A 23,793-nucleotide genomic window follows, 5' to 3' on the forward strand; every position below is an offset into this window, starting at 1 on the left:
AGCCACAAACACAAAATAGGTGAGCCAAACCCGGTGATAAATCCTCACGAAAGAAGGCTTTTAGCATTAAGAATGGTCCGAATGACCCTTCTGAAGAACCCCTTTGCTCTCAAGACTGATTTCTCAAGCACGGCCATCATTTGGAGGGGGAGGATGGGGTGGGGGACGGACTGCCGAGACTGGAGTTCCCTGCTGCCCTCCGGCACCACCATATAATACAGGTATGAAATTTTTGGAGACTGTGCGTGAGATCGTGATGTCACACTGCGACGCGTGAGGAGTAGGATTTGGACGAAGCAACAAGGATGTAAGTGTGGCGGCTGGAGACACAGAAGGGGGGCTGGCTGGAAAAGGAAAGATACTGCAGGGCTGAAGTCGCAGAAACATCTGGGGGGGGGGGGGTCTGCCTATTTGGTCAGTCCCAGGCCCCACAATTTCTGATGGCAGTCCTGGTCTCAAGAGCCACCCTGTCAAAGCAAGATAAGCCAGATCTGGATGGAAGCATGGACCTTGGGACAGATGATCCCGCCGCAGAGGGAGACTCAGTGGTGCGTCTATGGAGTGACCCAGAAGCTCTGTATACCACACCCGCCGTGGCCAATCCGGAGCCACCAGGAACACTGCCCCACCCTTTAGCTTGAATCTGCCAAGAACCCAAGGAATCAACAAGACTGGAGGGAAAATGTATATTAGAAGTAACTCCCATGGAACCGCCAGAGCATCTACCAGGAGAGCGCCAGGATCCCTGGTGCAGTAGCATTACCTCGGCAACTGGTGGTTGACAAGACGCCATCATGTCTATATCCGGTAGGCCCCAAAGATGAACCTGCACTTAGTAGCACCCATGGCAGCTGACCTACTTCGTGGCACAGTGATTGCCAGTGCCACCCTGGTGGTTTATGTAGGAGACAGCGGTCGCATTGTCTGACTGTACTTTTAATGGACACCCCTGGAGAAGAGGTTTCACCAGGCAAAGAGCCTTGTACACAGCTCATAGTGCCAAGTCGTTTATGGACAGCTGGCTTTCTTGAAACATCCAACGACTCTGGAAGGTTTATCGACACGTTACCTCCCCCTACGGTGGTGAGCAAGACCCAGTCCTGAATCCAACAGAGGTGGCCCCTGTCTAGGTGTGAAGGCTGGAGTCACCCTAGGAGGGAGAGACGAACCTCTCGGGGAAGAATGAGCGTCTGCCCTTTGAGATTCGGGTGAGACTTATTTCACGGTGTCAGAATGACCAGCTGGAGCGGCCAAGAGAGGAATTGTCCATACTCCACCATGTCAAAAGGTGGAGATAAGAGACCCCAGGATCTGCATACAAGGAGTGTATGGACACTCGACGGTGGCTCAGAAAGGAGCGGATTCTGGATTGCAAGCCCAAAATCTTGTCTGCTGAGAAGGATCTATGGTGGATTTCCACCAACTGATTGGAACTACTGCAGTCACACAGGTGTATAGTCAGGTGGATGAGATCCCTGAGAACATTTTGGGACTGGGTCAGGAGAAGCAGGTCGTCCAGGTAAGGCAATGATCCGGACGGCCTTGCGGCCAAGATGCAACGCCATAGTGAACAAAGAGGACAGTGGAGGCCAGTGTCCAGACCTGCAGTCAGGCAGGACCACAAGAGATACTGAGACTTTGTGGCAGCCAAGCCAAGCTGAAGGCCTATGGCCAGACCTATGAGAGATAGGACTGAGACTTTTGACAGACTTTTTACATGCAGACTAGCTGCCCATTATAGATAGGGGTCAAGCAGTGAGCTAGTGCCCTGAGTGAGGGCTAGGTTGTTTTGGTTTTCCATTTCATGCTGTAAGCTGACAAAGCTCCATTTCATTTTTACCACGAAAGCGGTGTGTGGACCCTGATTAAGCACCTAGACAACGCACACTTTATTGAGTTAATCACACTATATCAGAGGTTCCCAAACTCGGACATCAAGGCACCCTACCAGCACAGATTTTCAGGATATCCATACTTGGCACATGTGACTTATTTAGTACCTCAGCTTGATTATACCATCTATGAACAAACTGGGATAGCTTTAAAACCTTAACTGTTGAGGACAATTTAGTATCTCCTGCACACTATAACTAGAATATTCCTAAACTGCTGCATGAGTCTCTATCCTTTGGAAAAATAAACCTATATTGTAAATCATGTACATTAAAAGTCTCCTCTGATTTCTGTGCTGTATAACAGCACTTGACCACTTCCAGGTGCCATTGAAGGATTCTGTAAGCATCAGCGACTATTCTAGTACATCTGAGAGAAATTGTGGCAGTACACAGTAGAGAAAGTCAGTGAATGACTGCTGGCCAAGAAGCACCAGGCTTGGTCAGCAACAGTGCGGTCACTGTCGTAGGATGGCCTTACTCTGTCAAAGTTAAATGAACTTGTCGATTTCGACAATTAAAGCTGGAAAGTATTTAAAATTTAAATTTGCTCCTCCCATATGCACCATGCTGCTCATTGTGGGAAGGGGCGACCTCACAAACAGAAGAGGGTATAGACACTGAGTTCCATGTCTTACTCTGAAGCAATACTTTCTTGCTCTTCTTTCTCTTTGGCTTCACCAAGCTCCCTCAGTGCCACCAGGAGTTTCTGATTCTGTTGCTGAAGCTCTTCAATGTTTCTGTAGGTAACTAAATGTTGTGTTATAACTTCAGAAGAACTGGTTATATTAGCAGAGCTCACATCGTCATCTCTTTGGACATGGTTTCCTCTCGCCTCCTCCAGCTCCATTAATAGTATTCTGAGCTAGGATAGGAAATGAAAAGGAAGAATTTCAGTATAAAAGACATTAACCGTAAGCCTTGACTCTGATCACTTTCCATTTTCACATCCATCTTGGTTTGACTACTGTAATTCTTAGCCTTCCTGGCCCTCTGCACTCCAGTATGTACTGTGCACTGTTGATCTTATTAACCGATCTAAAACTTCTTCTATCCCAACTATGCCAAATCGGCATAGGAGAAAGAAGAAAATGCAAATGTTTGGTCAACACAACTCAATGCATGACTCTCCCATATTCTGCATATATAAAGGTCACAGTACACAAATCCTGCTGGTCCAAAAACCTGTTCAACATCTCTTATAATCTCCTATGTACAACTTTTCAGGCTCCCCATCTGTATCTTATTCCTATTTAGATTGTACATTTTACAAACAGTTACTACTTCAAGCTTTAATAGCTTTGCTTTTCATTTTTTAAATTTTTAACATCATAAAAATTATGAAGCAAGCTATAAATTGATGATGGTCCAAACAGTGGACATTGAGGTCCATTCACATATTTACACTGGAGAAATTGCACTTTAAGACTGTGTGGAAACAGTCTAAGTGATGAATTAAAATAGATATACAGGTGGAAAATAAACACACAGAGGACAGAACCTCACAATGGCACTAGTGTGACTCTAGATTATTACAACTCTCCACAATAAATTGATGCAAGTGTAGTCACACAAAATCCTGTGCCAATTGAATACGGTAGCAGCTACTAACGTATGAGGAGCTGGGCCTCATCTAATATCTCAACAGGACAAAATTAATCAAAGAGTGCTAACCATATACATTAACAGTTTAATAATACCAGCAAATAGCACTAAATAGAATATTAAATAGATCTAAAAATAATGTCAGCTGATCACAATAAATAAAACATACATAAAATTACTAAACACAATTTGACACAGTGTAAAGCGATAAAAAAAAAAAAAAAAAGGGACCATGTAATTCTAAACATGTGTAGTATCTACACATGTAATTAACCATAATCCATTGGTAATTGGTTCTCCCTTCCAGAGTTGTACAAATTCCCTTGTTCCTAAAGGTTAATTGCATACATACGATACTGTTCCATTAATGGCAATTGAAAGCTCTTGAGCACAAAAGGTATAAATTTATATAGATTTTCCATTTTCTCTATCTTGCGATGATTAGTTGGTAGCAAGATGAGATACTTTTGAGGTGGATTAGCAACAACCAATCCACAGTGTTGCAATCTGGTGGCAACAAATAAACTTCAATTAGTCAGCTATGCTGGGTGTGAAACAGTCCTGAATTTGAGTAGCATGCAGCAGTCCGTATATAAACACTTATTATCGTAGCAGTCAGACATAAATGACAACCATGTAATACACCTGTGTATTACATGGTTGTCATTTATGTCTGACTGCTCTGATCGACTAACACAGTAAGAAATCATTTTTTAGATATATTCACCTCCATAAGTGTTTATATACTGACAGCTGCAATGCACCGTATGTTACGATACCTTTCTATCATAGCCAGCATTAACAATTTAAGCAATTTGGTCATATGCAACAGAAGTTACTGTAGCACAGATGGGCTAGCCTTCACTCCTCACGCATATCAATGAGCCTTGGGAGGCCCGGTCACCAATTCTCCAATGTCAATCCTTGAACAACTTTTGGTAGGTACTAACCACTACATACTGGGAACATCCCACATGACCTGCCAATTTGGAGATGCTCTGACCCACTAGTCTAGCCATCACAATGTGGCCCTATCAAAGTCGCTCAGATCCTTACGCTTGCCCTTTTGTCCTGGTTCGTTTAGGAACAAAATATTAATTTTTACAGTAATGTGTAAAACTGGGTGGGGGAACCAAACAAAGATAAATGGCAGTTTGATTGATGCAAAGATTTAGAGAATAGTAAAAATTAACACTCGCTAAATACACAATTAGTGTCAGGGAGTGTTATTAAAACATAGGTGGGTGGGGCAATAAAAAGTTTTTAGTCCAACCTGCTGAGATAGGTCTTTCAGTTGTAGCTCCAACCTCTGGTTTTCCTTTTCAAGCACTGCAGAAGTTTTGTTTGCTTTATCAGTTTCATTTTGCATACGTTGAATTTCCTTGAGAACGAGGGGAAAAAAAAAAAGTAAAGATACAATTTTGAGAAATTGTGCAAAGCTAGAATGCAAACATTGAGAATAAAATACCCTCATTGCCTGCTCAAGCTTAGCAGACAAGCTTTCCACAGTTTTCTGCATACGCTCATATTCCTCTCGCTGACGTTTTAGAATAGGTGCTTTAGCCTCAACCTCCTTCACTATGTCATCCAAATACTTTGTAATCCTTTTATTTTCCTGCTTTTCAATTAGCAGTTGATCTTGCGTTTCCATGTATGCATTATAGAGCTGAAAGTAGAGAAGATAATCATGACAATTTAAAAAGTCATGCAGATAGGATCATAAACTAAATCTATAACAGAGGCTCTCAAATGATCAGTACAACTTAAAGTGTCATCATAGGTGCAGAAAGATTTTCCACATGGGTATATTTACTAGAGTGCAGGTTTTTACAAGTGGAGTTGTTGCCCATAGCAACCAGATTCTTCTTTTTACCTGGTACCTTCTAGAAGATAATAGCTAGAATCCAATTGGTTGCCATGGGCAACACTTCCACTTCTAAAAACCTGCACCGTAGTAAATAAACCCCTCAATCCATCTTAGAGACACATGGTGTTGTGTTGAGGGGGCATTTAAAGGTTAAGTTTCTCCAAACACTCTTCAGGTTTTACATTGCACAGCCCCAAAAGGATAGGTTAAAAGAAAGGAGCAACAAACATCACACATTCCAAACATGCAACAGAACTTAAAAAAGACCCCAAGAGTTGAAGTGCAGAGTACCCCAGTCGAACTGAGAAATGCATTTAACGCAAGCATGAAAGAAGGAAAAAAAAAAAAAAAAAGAAAAAATTATGTGGGGGACACTGCTACAATGGGAACATTCCAAAGCTACCACCCTAGGAAATACAAGCATATTTGAAAACTAAAAAAAAAATTTGATAAACGTGAGAACAGAGCACCAGATGGCTGGATAGGCGAAGGCCCCATGCTGCTTAGTCTAGGAGACACTCACTTATCTGGTAGATTAAGCAAACATGTTTTAGAACTGCTGTCTGGAACCATAATAAGCTTGCTAAAAGGTGGACCTGATCCACCTGGGAATTTTTTACTTTAAAAGGTTTTCAATTCCAATCCCACCTCTGCATGACAGAGAACCAGCAAAATGTTAGCACTCCATATAAAGAAGAAAAAAAAAAAAAAAAAAAAGACAAAACTAATTTTTAACTATAGCTTTAAACCCTAAGCATCTCCCCTCTGCAACCCCAGCATGTCAGTACAATTTTGAAAATGCCCATTAAGGAGAAGCAGTAACCCAGTGAAACAGTTATAACAAAAAAACAAAAACAGAAACAGTAGGGAACAAAAAACTGTCAAAAACACCACACGACTGAGCGTGAGGGAGGGAATGCAGTGTCCCCCAGCCTGATTCAGATAAAAGGATTCATCACTAAGTAATCAAAAATCCTCTTTTCGCTATAATCAAGGTTGGGGGACACTGAACCATGGGATGTTCAACAGCTGCCACCAGGGGAGGGAACGCACAGGCTGCCCGACCAGAGAACTGTACGCCCAAAGTGGACGTTGCCGGAGGCAAAGATATGAAACCTGTAAAACCGAGCGAACGTGTGGACAGAGGTCCAGGCAAGCTGCAGAGCAGACTTGTTCAGCTAAAAGGTACCATGTTGCGCCGCACAGAAGGTTGCCACCGTCCGAGTAGAATGAGCAGACACCCTGGCTGATGCTGGTCGCCCCGCACCAGAATAGGCTTGAGTGATGACTGAGCAGATCCAACGTGCAAACGTCTGCTTTGTAGCAGGCAAGCTACGTTTCTGAGAGTCTTAAAGAACCAGCAGGGAATCCCTATAACGGACAGAAGAAGTTCTGTCCAAGTAGATCTGTAGGGCCCGGACAACGTTCAACATAGCCAGTTCGTCCTAGGAAGTCACCGATGGAGGAAACACAGGAAAGACAATATCCTGGTTCAAGTGGAAAGCCTAAACAACCTTAAGGTTCGAATGAAGTGTACGGAGAACCACCCTTTTGTTATGGAATATGAGAAACGGCAGCTTGCAAGATCAAGTACCCAATTGGAAACCCGCCGGAGCTGAGGCAATGGCCATAAGGAAAATCAAATTTCCAAGTGACAAATTTAAGGTCCACTGAATCCAAAGACTCAAAGTGGGCCTTGCTTGAGAGTGGAGAGGACTAGGTTAAGATCCTATGGAGCTACCAGGGGCTGAACCCACAACATTCCCTGTAAAAAAGGTCTGAACCTCTGGAAGAAGGGTCGCTGAAAATAGACATAGCCGAAATTCGCACTTTCAAGGAGCAAAGCCAGAAACCAGCCTCCAAACCTCCATGAAGAAAGGCCAAGAACCGAGGAATTAGGATCCAGCCATGAACCGGAAGCAATTACAACATACGGTTCAGATGTACCTACAACTGGGAAATAGAATAGGCCTTCACGAACCGACCCACAAGGCGAATAACGACTTATTACCCAATAAAAATGGACAAAACAAAGGCTATAATAAAATACAGATAATTCTTGGATAGGCCAACAGCTGCAGAGGAGAGGAGCTGAATGAAAAAAATATGAGATATGGTAAGAACTTACCCTTGTTATCTCTATTTCTACGAAGTCCATAGGGTTCCACAGGATACCTTGGAGTATAGGTGTGACGTCAGTCGCTGGGCACCATAGAGTTAAGCTTTTCAGCCTCCCAGGATGCACTAGGGTCCCCCTCCTATACCCCGCCCCCGAGCCAAGGCACCTCAGTTAGTTATCAAGCCATAGGCCGGAGGAGGAGAAGGAAGAGAGAAAAAAGATCTGGACACATACAAGAATCACATTCTCACCAGAGGGAGACGGAAAACCGGTGACCAGAGCAAAGCCCATCTGCAGCACAGGTGCGACAGGGCGGGAGTCGTGTGGAACCCTATGGACTTCGTAGAAATAGAGATAACAAGGGTAAGTTCTTACCATATCTCATATTTTCTACTTCAGGGTCCATAGGGTATCCACAGGATACCTTGGGGATATCCCAAAGCAGTATCCTTTAAGGGTGGGGATGCTCCTGTGCAGAAAGGAGAATCCGCCGCCCGAAGGAAGCATCCTGAGAGGCGAAGGTGTCAAACCTGTAATACCTCACGAAGGTATGGACAGAGGACCACGTAGCAGCCTTGCAGATCTGAACTGCCGAGGCACCACGTCGAGCTGCCCACGAAGGACCCACAGACCTAGTGGAATGAGCCTTCAGAGAAGGAGGGACCGGTAGGCCTTCATGAAGATAAGCTTCAGAAATAGCCATACGGATCCAGGCTGCCAAAGTTTGCTTTGAAGCAGGCCAACCCTTTTTACGGAAGCCATAGAGGACAAACAAAGCGTCCGACTTCCTAAACGAAGAAGTGCGGTCAACATAAGTCCTTAAGGCCCGCACAACATCCAAAGAGGCCTCACCCACGGAAAGACCCGGTGAGTTAAAGGCCGGAACAACTATTTCCTCGTTAACATGAAACTGGGAAACAACTTTGGGAAGAAACTCGGGCCGAGTGCGGAGCACTGCCCTGTTCCCATGAAAAACCAAGAAAGGGGGTCTACAAGAAAGAGCCCCTAACTCAGAAACACGTCTGGCCGAAGCAATGGCCAGAAGGAAAACAGTCTTAGCTGTTAGCCATTTAAGATCCACTGAGCCCAGTGGTTCAAACGGCGGTCCTTGGAGAGCCCTCAGGACCACAGCCAAATCCCACGGCGCCACAGGTGGAACAAAGGGCGGCTGAATGCGGAGAACACCCTGCATAAAGGTGCGCACATCCGGGATTGTAGCAATCCTACGGTGAAACCAGACAGATAGGGCCGAAACCTGTACCTTCAAAGAAGCAAGGCGAAGCCCATGATCTAGTCCCGCTTGCAGGAAGGCGAGAATCCGAGACAGACGAAACTCCCGCGGTGCATAACCTCTCGGTCGACACCACTGGAAGAACGTATGCCACACGCGATGGTATATCCTCGCGGAAGACGGTTTCCGAGCTCGTAACATGGTACGCACCACAGAGCTGGAAAACCCCCGGGACCTCAGCATGGCCGTCTCAACAGCCACGCCGTCAAAGACAGCAGAGTCAGGTCCGGGTGAAGGCAAGGACCCTGAGACAGAAGGTCCGGTCGTAGCGGCAACCGCAGAGGACTGCCCACGGACAGACCCTGAAGGTCTGAGAACCAGTGCCGTCTGGGCCACGCGGGAGCTATCAACAGGAGCGTCCCTCCTTCCTGTTTGAATTTCCGGATTACCCGTGGAAGAAGGGAGACCGGAGGGAACAGGTATGCGAACCGGAACGTCCACCGGACGGACAGAGCATCCACCAGAGACGCCCCTTCGTCTCTTGTGCGAGACCCGTACACCGGCAACTTGTTGTTGTGCCGGGACGCCATGAGGTCGAATTCTGGAAGACCCCACCTGTCCACCAGTAGTTGAAAAACGTCCGGGTGCAGGGACCATTCCCCCGGATGAACGTCCTGGCAATTTAGCACTCCCGGGATGAAGACCGCTGATATGGCCGGAAGATTGCGCTCCGCCCAAACCAGGATCCGAGAGACCTCTACGAGAGCCGCCCGACTGAGAGTTCCTCCTTGCCTGTTTATGTAGGCCACGGTGGTAGCGTTGTCCGACTGGACCTGCACCGGGCGACCCTGGAGAAACCGCTGTGCCTGCTGGAGAGCAATGAAGACCGCACGGAGTTCCAAGATATTTATTGGAAGCTCCGCTTCTGTCGGCGTCCACCTGCCCTGGAACAAGTGTGGACCCGAAACTGCTCCCCAGCCCCGAAGACTGGCGTCCGTTGTCAACAGGACCCAATTTGGAACCCAGAACGGACGTCCCTTGTTGAGGTGGGTCGTCTGTAACCACCACGCAAGGGACAGGCGAACCTCCTGGGTGAGCACAATCGTCTGGGACTTCAGAGACTGAGGCAGCCCGTTCCACTTGGACAGGATCAGGTGCTGCAGAGGTCTGGAGTGAAACTGGGCGTATTCCACCATGTCGAACACCGACACCATGGAGCCCAGTAACCTCATCGCCGAGTGTAAGGACACCCGGCGGCTGTGCAGGCAACTGCGCACCCTTGACTGTAAAGCAGAGATCTTGTCCTCAGTCACGAAGATCCTTTGCTGTCCCGAGTCCAATAAGGCTCCAAGATGCAGAATCCTCCGAGACGGGATTAGAGTGGACTTCTGCCAGTTGATTAGCCAGCCGTGCCGTTGCAGCAGTGCAATGGTCAGGTCCAAGTGGCGTAACAGGAGCTCTGGAGATCCTGCCACCAGTAACAGGTCGTCCAAATACGGCAACATGCGGACTCCCTGCAGCCGCAGAGAATCCGCCATGACCGCCATCACCTTGGTGAAAACACGTGGTGCTGTTGCCAGGCCAAAAGGTAACGCCCGAAACTGGAAGTGGTCGCTGCGGATTGCAAACCTGAGGAACTGTTGATGGCGCAAAAGAATAGGGACATGCAGGTAAGCGTCCTGTATGTCCAATGACACCATGTAGTCCCCAGGTTCCAGCGCCAGAATGATGGACCGTAGGGTCTCCATCCGAAACTTCGGGACCCGCAAAGACTTGTTGAGTGCTTTGAGGTTGAGAATCGGACGATATGACCCATTGGGTTTCTGTACCAAAAATAGATTTGAATAGAAACCCTGGCCCCTCTGGGAGAATGGAACAGGCACTATAACTCCAGCCTGGAGCATAGTGTGCAATACCTTCCGCAGCTCCGTAGCCTTGTTCCGGTCTGATGGTAGACCCGTGGTGAAGAAGCGAGCCGGGGGTCTGTGCCGGAAGGAGAGGGCGTATCCGTGGGAAACCACCTCCAGAACCAAAGTGTCTGTCGTAGTGGTCGACCAACACTGGGCGAACTGTAGCAGGCGGCCTCCCACCCTGGGATCCCCCAAAGGGAGGCCCGGACCGTCAGGCCGCAGGCTTGTCATCTGGCTTGGGGGCCGGACGTCTGGTACTCCATGCCTGCTTCCAGGGCTTGACCGATTTCTTAGGGCCAGCCTGTCGACGAAACGACTGTGGTTTGGGCCTGCCATGAGCCCTAGATGACCGAAAGGACGATGGTCCAGAACCAGAAGGAGCAGCGGCCGACGGGAGACAAGCAGATTTGGCTGCCGCCAGCGTGGCCACAATCTTATCCAGATCCGGACCGAAGAGAACTTCTCCGGTAAACGGCAACGCTTCCAGACCTTTCATGGAATCTGCGTCCGCCTTACAGGATCGCAGCCACAAGGTGCGACGAGCAGCTACCGCTGCTGAAGAAATTCTAGACACCAGAGTACTAATGTCTAGAGCCGCCTCGTTGATGTAGGTGGCCGAATCACGGAGATTGCCAATCAACTCCGCCTGTTCGGCCAGACAGTCGGATTCAAAAGAAGCCTCTAATGAATCCGCCCAGCGCTCCATCGCTCTGGCAACCCAGCAAATGGCCATGGCCGGCCGGCCTGCCCCCCCTGCAAGGGAATAAGCGGACTTCAGGCAGATTTCTACCTTGCGGTCCGTAGCATCCTTAAGGGAGGACATGGATGGCATCGGCAATGTGGCACTACGGACAAGACGGGTCACGTGAGAATCCACCTGTGGAGGGGATTCCCACTTAGAAAAATAATTATCCGCGAACGGATAAGCCACCGCCAGGCGTTTCTGCGGCTGGTATCTTTTGCCAGGTTGTTTCCACGCCTCCTCTAAATGGTCCACCAACTGACCCGAAAGAGGAAAGACTGTGGCATCGCCCTTCACATCTTTGAAAAAGGCATACTTAGATTTAGCCGCTGGGGGAACTTCGTCCTCAATCACCAAGGCTGTGCGGACCGCCCGAATAAGTCCAGGAATATATACTTTGGACTTAGCATCAGCGTCCTTAGCATGGAGAGGTTCCTGATCGTAAGGATCCAGAATCTCCCCATCATCAGACGTCCCTTCGTCATCCTCATAAGGAGCGGACAGAGACGCCACCGGCCTTTTATGAGGCCGCATCACAGACTCCCCTTGCAACACATCCGACAAGTGCCGTACAGAACTCGTCAGGGAGTTAACCCACGCTGGCTCCTGAGAACCCGGGAGCGGGGAAATAGGGAGACTGTGGGGTACCACCAATTGTCGTGGGAACCCCTGCATGGGTGACGACACCACAGACTGCTGGGACAAACCCATCGGAGTAAACGCGGGCTGCGGAGCTAACTGGCCCACTAAAGCTGTTAACGCCTGAGCGAAACAAGCCCAGGGCGGCTCCTGTACCGGTGCTGTAACCGTAATAGGCCGCGCCATGGACAAACACTGCCGGCAAAGGCCCTCCGCGCTACCCTCCCCCTCCGCTAACGGTACTTTGCACGTGGTACACTGTAGCCGGAGGGGAAAATCACTTTCAGACATGATGGCACCACGTATGTGACCTCTCTCACCAATTAAGTATTAAATAGGCGAGAGACCACCCTGCAGCACCGCACCGCAAGGGCTTTAGCAGAAAGAACAGGGACAGTAATAAAGCTGACAGTTTAGAGAAGAAAAGTTACAGGCAGCGCTAGCACAGTCACATACAATGCAGAGAAATAACAATTCCTGCACTAACAGCGCTGATCACTCAACTACACAGACACAGGGCCTGGTAGGACACAGCGCTGCATACACAGACCTGAGCCACAGCGGAGGAGAGGTATGCGGGGGGACCCAGACCACGATGCTTCCGTCCAGCGCTTCCAGCAGCGTTACCCATGCGTTCTGGAGAAGATGGCCGCCGAGGAGCAGAGAGGAGGCTGGCCTGGGGGAGGAGCGCTGCCACAGGACCAGTCGGCAGCATGCAGAGAGGGCTGTGTGCAGCGGGGGAGGCGCCGGCTGTGAGACAGGGAAGGCGCGCTCCCCTGGCATGCATTTAACCCCTGGGACGCCGCAGCGCTACCGCTCTGCTGCGGTCCGCTGTCCCAGGGGGTAGTGGAAAGCGCAGGTTGGTCGCCTGGCTCCACGCTGCAGCCAGTCCCCAGGGAGCCCCCTGCCTGGGGACTTAGGACCATGTGACCAGCGGGGACCCACCGCGGGACCCCGCTGCTTACCTTTGTCCCCCTTGGATCCGGCCATGGTCCGGAACATCTGGGGTCACCGCAAGCTGTGACCCCAGATGCTCACCAGCATCCCCGGATCGGTACCGGCGTTCTGGTACCGGCGGGGGTGTAGGGAAGACAGCATTGACGTCAGGACTGACTGTCCATGCTGTACATCCAGATGTGCAGCCACAGCTGCACTGAAGAAAGCTTCAGGGGCTCTTCTAGCCCCCACTCCAACAGGTGCACCCGACGCCGGCCGGGCACCAAACTAAACTGAGGTGCCTTGGCTCGGGGGCGGGGTATAGGAGGGGGACCCTAGTGCATCCTGGGAGGCTGAAAAGCTTAACTCTATGGTGCCCAGCGACTGACGTCACACCTATACCCAAGGTATCCTGTGGATACCCTATGGACCCTGAAGTAGAAATCTGCACCTGTACACCTTCGTAGAGGCAGATGAAAGTTGTAGGATGTCTATTCCAGCGTCTTACGCATCGAACAGGGCTGAACCAGTGGCAGCAGTAATGCAGTGGGGAGACCAGCACTGACAGGCTCCACCCCCCCCCCCCCCACACTCCTTTCTGCAAGAGTTACACACACCCCCCACCCCCTCGTAGGGAAAAAAACTTGGCAATTCCGGAAGAGAGCTGCCTGTTATCGGTGCACCTCACAAAGTAGCCGCTTATTACAAATCCGGGACAGCCTGGATGCCTGACACCCTCTAAAAGGAGTGACAGCGCGCCTTTTCCCCGGTCCAGGCAGTCTCAGGAGAGTGTTTCTTTTTGTTCCACATCAGAGGTTAGCCACCTCTCCTTTGGTCGAGCTGCTCTATATCTGCATATTTTATTTCTCACTTCATAGCTACAGTGCCCATAAATTTGTGTTTTCTAATCAGGAGAGACCAGAGTGCTGCCAGTCAGCGTACCCCTCCCCAACTGCTACAAGCCGAACCAGCTCCCCACGGCCGCTGCACTCACGCGGTGCAATGCTGTAAGCCCCTTCAGAACGTGCCCATCTCCACAGGCACTTAAAATACACTGGCATGCTGGGGTTGCAGAGGGTAGAAGATTAGGGTTTAAAGCTACAGTTTAAGTTTAGTTTAAGTGCCAGCTCCTGCAGTCCCATCTACAAACCCCATGGTCCAGGTGTCCCCCAGCTTTAATGATCAAGAAATAAAAAATATGAGTTGCTACAGGACGGAAGATACAGGGGAGGAACAAAAAAAAGCTTTATTTTATTTGCCAGTGTCATGGAAAAGGCTCTGTAGCTAATGGTCTACATACATCAATTCCCCAATTGATGTATGAGAAACAAAATCTGTTTACAGATTTTGTTCTTTATTAAGAAAATCTGGCACAAAACATTTTCAGACATTAGTAATATTCTGAACCATTTAAAAAAATTAGGACACCTTGGCGGCATACAGTTTCCATAATATATGTTTTCTATTATGGGTCACCCAAACAAAGTACAGACAAAAATGAATTTATTCCATTTTGGAATAAGGCTGCAACATAAAATGTGGAAAAAAAGGGAAGTGAGGTGAATACTTTCCGTATGCACTGTATATAATGAAATCATGCAACAGGCCTACTAGGAAGCACTTTACCTCAGTTAATTTCATTCCAGGTTTCAGAACTTTGGAAACTGCAGCAGCAGTTGGTGACATTGCAGTTAATTCCTCCTCACTCATCAAAGTACCTGAATAAAAGAAAAATATGGTCAGCGTGAAGGTCTTTCCACCCCTGGCAAAGAAAAAGCCATATCAGACTGGCCAATAAAAGGAAAAAAGATTAATATGGGCAAAAGAACACAGACATTGGACAGAAAAAGATTGGAAAAAAGTGTTATGGACAGACAAATCCAAGTTTGAGGAGTTTGGATCACACAGAAGAACATTTGTGAAAAGATGCTGGAAGAGTGCCTGACGCCATCCGTCAAGCATGGTGGAGGTAATGTGATGGTCTGGGGCTGCTTTGGTGCTGGTCAAGTGAGAGATTTGTACAAGGTAAAAGGTAAAAGTGATTTTGAATAAGGAAGGCTATCACTCCATTTTGCAATGCCATGCCATACCCTATGGATAGTGCGTGATTGGAGCAAATTTCCACCTCCAACAGGACAATGACCCAAAGCACACCTCCAAATTATGCAAGAACTATTTAGGGAAGAAGCAGGCAGCTGGTATTCTGTCTGTAATGGAGTGGCCAGCGCAGTCACCAGATCTCAACCCCATTGTGCTGTTGTGGGAGCAGCTTGACCGTATGGTACGCAAGAAGTGCCCATCAAGCCAATCCAACTTGTGGGAGGTGCTTCAGGAAGCGTGAGGTGAAATGTCTTCAGATTACCTCAACAAATTAACAGCTAGAATGCCAAAGGTCTGCAATGCCGTAAATTGCTGCAAAAGGAGCATTCTTTGATAAAAGCAAAGTTTGAAGGGCAAAATGATTATTTCAAATAAAAATCATTATTTCTAACCTTGCCAATGTCTTGACCATATGTTCTATTCATTTTGCAACTCATTTGATAAATAAAAGTCAGTTTTCATGTAAAACACAAAATTGTCTGATATATATATAAAAAATTGTTTTTCATCTCTATAAAACTCTCCAACCAGTTACACTTCTCACATGACTTCACAGTCCTGTAAGAAGAGAAGCCAGCAGCAGTACTGTGTGTTCATGGGGATCGCCCATCACTGCTGCCTGGGAACAGGGCAAACTAGAGGGAAAGACAGCTGCAGTGAGCTCAGCGCTCCTATAGCATTGGGTGGCTGATCCTGACAGGAACGCCAATCACGGCGGCGAGATAACTGGTGAATATTATATATATTCAAAACTGTACAGCATTTCTAAATTACCTTTTCGTTTGGTAGAAGAAAGCAAATCATTTGCATTTTCCAGTTCCCTCTCTAATTTATCGATACGTTCACCAAGACTTTTCTCAACGTCACATTTTGCTGCTTCCATCTCGGACAACTGGTTCTGGATAGATTTGTTGGCTAGATAACAAAGAAGGAGAACAGGTTTTCAGAAAATCTAGAGTATATTGGTTATCTTACACCCTTTTGAATCCAGTGAGGAAACTTAAATAGACGACCCCAAATATAAAATAGAACATACAGTAAACAAAACAAGCGAGACAATCATTGGAATTTCTAAAGAGCAATGCACAAAATGCTTTATCAACTGACGCTATTTCCAGTCTGCAGAAACTGTACATAATCCCTGTGAGGAGAAAGCGCAACCCAGACATTGTGACTTTACAATAATCTTTAATATTTCATCAATTTGTTTAAGCAATTTACGCACACAACATGTATTGTATTCTATTGGTAAATTGCCATTTTGGGCTTAGAACATTGAGATACACTCTATATTGTGTCATAGCCCAGCTTGTCATGCGCATGTATATTCTATATAGGGATAGTCTGCACTAGTGTTTTACAAAGATGATACTAAGTGTTGGTAGATCCCTTTATAGAAAGTTTCTTCTGGCCGAAAATAGATTGTTTTCTGCTGCTACACAATTCCTAGTGTGAAAAAAAATCTCAACTGTATTATTAGCATACTACAGAGGTTCCCAAACGCGGCCCAAAAGGCTCCACAATAGTTCAAGTTTTAGAGATATTCATGGTTGAGCAAAGGTGACGTCGAGACTGATTCAGAAAGGAACGCAACTGCTAATACGCACGCAATCAGCAGATTGTTGCTTTCTGCGCATGCATCATAGTGCGTGAACCGGCCACTGTGATCACGGTGAGAACACAGACCCATCGCAGAGTGATGACAGGAAGTGCCATTTATGGGTGGATAGAAGGGGTGTGGGGTGGGGGGGTTGTCGAAACGCTTTGTTGCATGGGCGTGTATAAGTTATCCACTGCGATGCCTTAGGCAGCCTCAAAGCGTACGACGAGGCTAGCAATTTGAGTAAGGTCAGAGCTTGTGTAAGTGTGCGTGAGGCTGCGATGGTACTCAATGTTACCGATGATTTTGCAGTCTTGCTAAGGTTTACGGATGTGTGTAAGGTAAGGACGGCATCCTTATGTTTTGCTGTGGCGGCATAGCGACCGCAATAATTTAGCATACTATCGCAGTGAAACTGTGCATAATAGCTACTGTAAATCGCAGTTACAATCCATAATTAATCAGGCCCTTAAATTAGTACCTCAGTCAATTTAATTTAACCACCTGTGCTCAACCATGGATATCTCTAAAACCTGAACTGTTGGGGAGCCTTGAAGACCACGTTTTGGAAACTGGCATACCTTATTGAAGCTCTCGAGAACAGTTTCTGAAAAACTGCACTTTAGATAAAATTGAAGACACTGCTAAATTGTAAAAAGTATTAAAAGGTTTTTTTTAAGCTCACACGTAAAGTCCCTTTTTTCTGAGTCCATATGGGACACTGGGATTGTCAGTAGATGGACCTGCAGAGGTCTGAGCACCAAGTTGTTAACTTCTTTAGAAGTAGCATAGGCTCTTCCTCCTATACCCCGCCTGGAGCCCAGGAAGCCAGTTAGTCTCAACAAGCCCAAGGAACAGGAATGCAGGAGAGGATAAGATCAGCACATCTGTGTACACGTACGTACACAGAGAACAGCAAAAAACCTAGCCAGTCAGTTTCCCCATGAATTCAGAAAAAAAGATTTTACAGGCAAGACAAAAATCACTTTTCTTTTATCCAACTGGGAACACTGGGATGTACCAAAGCTGTCCCATTAAGGGAGGAAATGCTCATATGCTGCACTAAGGACCAGGCATCCAAAAGCCACATGGGCAGAGGCGTAGGGTTCAAAGCTGTAAAATTTTACGAAAGTATTGGCAGAGGACCACAAGGCCTCCTTACAGAGCTGCTCTGCAGAGACGACGGCGAGCCGCCCAAGAAGCCCCTAGACCTAGTGGAATGAGCCCTCACAGAGGATGGAACCGGCATCTTTGCCAAAGATAGGCCTGACGAATCTTAAAGTGCAACAAGTGGGCCAGCCATGCTTGTGGAAGTCATTGGGGGCGAACAGAGCTAGACTTGTGAAAGTCCTTGGTCCTATCAATATAATTGCATTGCAAATAAAGAACCCAGGCCACATCCAATGTGAGCAGAGTTTGACCAGAGTTAGTACTATCCGAAGTTAAAACAAGAGATATGGTAAGAACTTACCTTTGTTATCTCTGTTTCTACGAAGTCCATAGGGTGACCTTGGGGTATAGCTGGATCCTGGATCCTCGGGCACCACGGAGTTAAAGCTTTCAGCTGCTCCCAGGATGCACTTGGGTCCATCCTCCTCTATACCCCGCCCCCGAGCCACAGGCACCTCAGTTGGTAAGCAGCCCAGGCCGGAGGAGGAGATGAAACAGAGAGAAGGAAGACTGGAACACACAAGAACCATACTCACAGAAATGGGAGACGGAAAACCGGTGACCAGTCACAGAGCCCACATGAAGCCAGGTGCGTCAGGGCGGGTGCCCTGTGGACCCTATGGACTTCGTAGAAACAGAGATAACAAAGGTAAGTTCTTACCATATCTCTTGTTTTCTACTTCAGGGTCCATAGGGGTCCACAGGGTGACCTTGGGGATGTCCCAAAGCAGTCCAACTAAGGGCGGGGACGCTCCTGTGCTGATAGGATGCATCCTTTGGGCGCCGGATTCTCCTGAGGGGCAAAGGTGTCAAACGCATAGAACCTCAAAAAGGTCTGAATGATAGACCAGGTGGCCGCCTTACACAGCTGAACAGCAGAGGCGCCACGGCTAGCAGCCCAAGAAGGGCCCACAGACCGAGTGGAATGAGCCATAACAGAGGCTGGAACAGGTAAACTCTCCTGCATATAAGTCTCAATAATAACAGAACGAAGCCAACGGGCTAGAGTCTGTTTGTTGGCAGGCCAACCCCTCTTGTGAAAACAAAAAAAAAAGAGGACAAACAATGAATCAGACTTCCTCACAAAACTAGTCCTGTCCACATAAACCTGGAGTGCACGGACGTCTAAAGAAGCCTCCCCAGCCGAAAGATCAGGCGACTGAAAGGCTGGTACAACAATTTCCTGATTAATGTGGAACCTGGAAACCACCTTAGGCAGGAAATCAGGACGAATGCGAAGCACCGCTCTGTCCTGATGAAAAATCAGAAAAGGTGGACGACAAGAAAGCGCCCCCAAATCTGAAACCCTCCTGGCAGAAGCAGGAGTCTTAAAAGTTAGCCACTTGAGCTCCACTGACTCCAAGGGCTCAAAAGGAGGACCCTGTAAGGCCCGAAGAACCACCGCCAAATCCCACGGGGCCACAAAAGGAGGCTGGATTCTTAAAACACCCTGGAAAAAGGTGTGTACGTCCGGCATAGCAGCAATCCTGCGCTGGAACCACACCGACAGAGCAGACACGTGCACCTTCAGTGAGGAAAGACGTAATCCCAAGTCCAAACCCGACTGAAGGAAAGCCAGAATACGCGAAACCCGGAACACCTGGGGATCATATCTTCTGGCCTCGCACCACAGAAAGTAAGCGTGCCACACTCTGTGGTAGATCCTCGCGGAAGCAGGCTTGCGCGCCCTCAGCATGGTGGTAATAACGGAGCAAGAAAAGCCCCGAGACCTCAGGACGGCTGTCTCAAGAGCCACGCCGTCATAGATAGTCGACCCAGATCCGGGTGAAGACAGGGACCCCGAGACAACAGGTCCTGTCGTTGAGGTAGGAGGTACGGAGCGTCGATGGACAGGCTCCACAGATCGGAGTACCACGGCCTTCTGGCCACGCTGGGGCCACCAGGATCAGTGTGCCTCCGTCCTGCTTGAACTTGCGCAGGACCCGAGGCAGCAGAGATTTCGGAGGAAACAAGTAAGCCAGGCGAAACAGCCATTTCACCGACAGCGCGTCTATCAGACTTGAACCTGCGTCCCTTGTCCTTGACCCGTAAACTGGCAGCTTGTGATTGTGACGGGATGCCATCAGGTCCAGCTCTGGCAGCCCCCACTTGTCCACGAGTAGTTGGAATACCTCTGGATGAAGCGACCATTCCCCGGGATGCACGTCGTAACGGCTGAGGAAGTCTGCCTCCCAATTGAGGACTCCCGGGATGAAGACTGCCGAGAGAGCTGGAAGATAAAGCTCCGCCCAAGCCAGGACGCGGGACCCCTCCGACATCGCAGCTCGACTGCGAGTCCCTCCCTGGTGATTGATGTACGCCACCGTGGTGGCGTTGTCTGACTGCACCTGAACGGCCCTTCCGTGAAGAGCGGTGCTGGATGACTGCAGGGCTCTGTACACTGCCCGCAGTTCCAGGATGTTGATGGGAAGAATCGCTTCCTCCGCCGACCAACGACCCTGAAGTGACAAGGAGCCTGTCACCGCCCCCCAACCCCGGAGACTGGCATCTGTCGTGAGCAGAACCCATTCCGGGATCCAAAAGGGGCGCCCCTCGAGGAGATGAGCAGTCTGTAGCCACCAGGCCAGGGATAGACGCACCTCCGAGGACAACACCAGCATCTGAGAGCGGATCCTGTGTGGCAATCCGTTCCATTCCGAAAGAATCAGCCTCTGCAGGGGCCTGGAATGGAACTGGGCAAACTCCACCATGTCGAATGCCGACAACATGGACCCCAAAACTCATCGCTGAGTGCACCGACACACTGCCCCTGCTCAGACAACTGTGAAACCGCAGCTGTAAGGAGGAGACCTTCTCTGGAGTCAGAAAAATCCGTTGCTGACGAGAGTCCAGAAGGGCCCCCAAATGAACCATCCGCTGTGATGGGATGAGAGAGGACTTCTTCCAGTTGATCAACCACCCGTGCGCCTGTAGACAAGCGACCGTCAGGTGGAGATGCTGGATCAGTACCTCCGGGGAGCTTGCCAGAAAGAAGAGGTCATCTAGATACGGTAGCAACCGTATCCCCTGGCTCCGAAGGTGAGCCGCCATCACCTTGGTAAATACCCTTGGTGCCATGGAGAGGCCACAGGGTAGAGCCCTGAATTGGTAGCGGTTGTGGAGAATAGCAAACCGCAGAAACCGTTGGTGTGACGTTGCTATAGGCACATGGAGGTAGGCGTCCTGGATATCCAGGGAGACCATATAATCCCCCGGTTCCATCGCCAGTATGATGGAACGCAAAGTTTCCATCCTGAATTTGGGAACCCTGAGAAATCTGTTCAGGGACTTCAAATTGAGGATGGGGCGATGAGAGCCATTGGGTTTCTGCACCAGAAACAGCGTAGAGTAATACCCCATCCCACGTTGAGATTGTGGTACGGGTATAATGACCCCCGCCGTCAGCAAGGCCTCTATGGCTTCCTGAACCTGCAAGGCCTTGGTTTTGCCCTGAGAAGGACTCGTGCAAAAAAAAAAAAAAAAACTGGCGAGGCGGCATGTGCCGAAAAGACAGGGCGTACCCCTGGGAGACCACTTCTCGCACCCAGGCATCCGTGGTGTTATTGTGCCAGCACTGGGTGAATTGAAGAAGTCGGCCTCCCACTCTGGGGTCCCACAGAGGGAGGCCCATCCCATCATGCTGAAGGCTTATCTTCTTGCTTGGAAGAAGGGCGCCTAGCACTCCAGGCTTGCTTCTTTGGCTTTGAGGCGGTCTTGGTTGCGGACTGCCTCGGGAAGGACTGACCCTTTGCCTTGCCCTGAACCCGAAAGGAGCGAAAGGCCGAGCTCCGGACCTTAGCAGGTGTCGTAGCTGAAGGGAGGAAGGCTGACTTGGATTTTGCCAGGATATCTACTATTTTGTCCAGGTCCGGACCAAATAGTAACTCTCCATTAAAAGGTAAGGCCTCCAAGCCTTTCTTTGAATCAGCGTCTGCTCTCCAAGACCTCAACCACAAGGATCTGCGAGCAGACACTGCTGCCGCCGAAACCCTAGAGGTCAGCAGGCTAGCATCCAAAGATGCTTCTCCAATGTAGGAAGCAGCATCTCTCATCTGTCCTAACAATGCCCTCTCTACATCCGGAGCATCATCCGTAAACGTAACCTCCAAGGCGTTGGCCCAACCCTCAATGGCCTTGGCCACCCAGGAGATGGCCATGGACGGCCGGGCTACAGCCCGAGAGAAAGAATAAATAGACTTCAGTCTCCACCTTCCTGTCCGTAGGATCCTTCAGTGAGGATATAGACGGCAATGGCAAAGTAGCACTCCTGATGAGGCGTGTTACATGGGAATCAACCGCAGGCGGAGTTTCCCATTTCTTACAATGCGCCTCCGGAAACTGATAATTGGACGCCAACCGCTTCTGTGGCAGGAATCGCTTACTGGGCGTCTGCCAGGCCACCGCCATGTGATCCGTCAACTGATCAGACAAGGGAAACGCTGCAGAAGTAACCTTAGTTTTTTTTAAACTAGGATACCTCGACTTGGGAGCGGGTGCCTCATCCTCAATCAGAATAAAGGCCCGCACCGCCCTAACCAGAGCCTGCACATTGATGGAAGACTTAGTGTCTACCTCCTGGACTGAGGCATCTGAGGCTGAGTCATCCTGCACCTCGCCATCATCCGAGGACCCCTCAGAGTCCGAAAAATGCGCAGCCTGCACCATAACTGTGCGTTTAGACGCCCTGGAGGACACGTCACTGCACAACATCGACTGAAAAGCCGAAGATGCTGCCGCCAAATCTTGGACAGTGTGGGAAAGCGCATCCACCCAGGGTGGAGTAGCTGCCACAGGAGCCTGAAACGGCACCACAGCCTGCTGCGCCACAGGGGTGGACTGTATATACATTTACAACCCCGCATAGGGACCAACAGACTGAGACCCCGGGGGAGTCTGCAATAATTGTGGGACACCCGGGGAAAGGGGGTTTGGAAGGCTGGGGCAACGCCCTAGTAGGGACGGCAGTCGGGACCGACAGACGGTCCGCGATGGACACCAGCACCTGGGAAAACATCGCCCATGGTGGCTCCTGCGACATAGGAGGTTTAGACGTACCAGGGATCGCCTGGCACCGTCCGCACAGGCCGTCCTGTGACAAATCCTCCCTATCCACTCCTGCAGAACAGCGCCTGAGAACAATACCGGAGCCACGGAGTGCTCAATCTCCTCCTCAGACATGACAGACTATATAATTAAATATACAGTTATGACATAAGAAAACGTGCGCACTCACCAGTGTGCTGGACAACAGCCCACAATATGGTACTGTGTAGCACACAACTGTATGTGACGGACCTCACAAATAAGTTATCTATGTAAGTGAGGTCAGTAGAAACACCCTTCCCCCGCACACCTGTAGGGCTTGTAGGAGAAGGAAAGGGATAGGTATAGGCTGACAGTAAGTAGAAATTAGCACAGACAGGCAGCACTAGCAAAAGTCACATACCATGCAGGAAGATATACTCACTGCACCTTTCCACTACAATCAACCTGCCTAGATTCAGTGTCTGGGAGGGCTATAGTGCTGTGTACACTGTCCTTGTCGGGGGAGAGGTACACAGGGGGACCGGTCCGCGTGCTCCCTGAAGATCTGCGCTGCCACAGAGAAAATGGCTGCTGGAGACCTCAGAGGAGGAGTGGCCGAGTATCTACAGCTCAGCGACGCCAGACTACTAGCTGAAAGGCGCGCTGAGCTGAGGGGAGGAGCCGCTAGACAGGGAAGGCTTCCTCCCCTGGCTAGCCTATTAACCCCCGGGTTGCCGGCATCATGCTTGCCGTTTATTCACCCTGGTGGTCTAGTGGTCTGGCGGGGTATGCCTCCACTGGAGGGGGAGCCCGCCGCTACCGCCCCCGGTCTGTCCGGCAGCAGTCCCGGGGGAAACCAGAGTCCGGCTAGTACAGACTCTGGTTTCCCCCGCCACGATCCCCAGTTCAGTGCTGGCGTCGCGGCGCCAGCAGTGAGAAGGAGCGGCAGCGTGGGCG

At 49.2% G+C, this 23,793-nt stretch overlaps 1 protein-coding gene across 1 annotated transcript in view; it reads right to left on the reverse strand.

Moving 5' to 3' along the window:
* Positions 1 to 23,793, reverse strand: part of TPR (translocated promoter region, nuclear basket protein) — a 294,162-nt gene that overhangs the window by 196,391 nt on the left and 73,978 nt on the right. Inside the window, exons 10-14 of the mRNA XM_088453921.1 lie at positions 15,816 to 15,956; positions 14,568 to 14,659; positions 4,966 to 5,163; positions 4,771 to 4,878; positions 2,531 to 2,757 (exon numbers count right to left, since the gene is read on the reverse strand). Coding sequence (XP_088310047.1) covers positions 2,531 to 2,757; positions 4,771 to 4,878; positions 4,966 to 5,163; positions 14,568 to 14,659; positions 15,816 to 15,956 — 766 coding nt within the window. The remainder of the gene's footprint in view (positions 1 to 2,530; positions 2,758 to 4,770; positions 4,879 to 4,965; positions 5,164 to 14,567; positions 14,660 to 15,815; positions 15,957 to 23,793) is intronic.

Source organism: Taudactylus pleione, unplaced genomic scaffold (genome assembly GCF_031769625.1).
Source record: "Taudactylus pleione unplaced genomic scaffold, aTauple2 ptg000602l, whole genome shotgun sequence".
Taxonomy (NCBI): domain Eukaryota; kingdom Metazoa; phylum Chordata; class Amphibia; order Anura; family Myobatrachidae; genus Taudactylus; species Taudactylus pleione.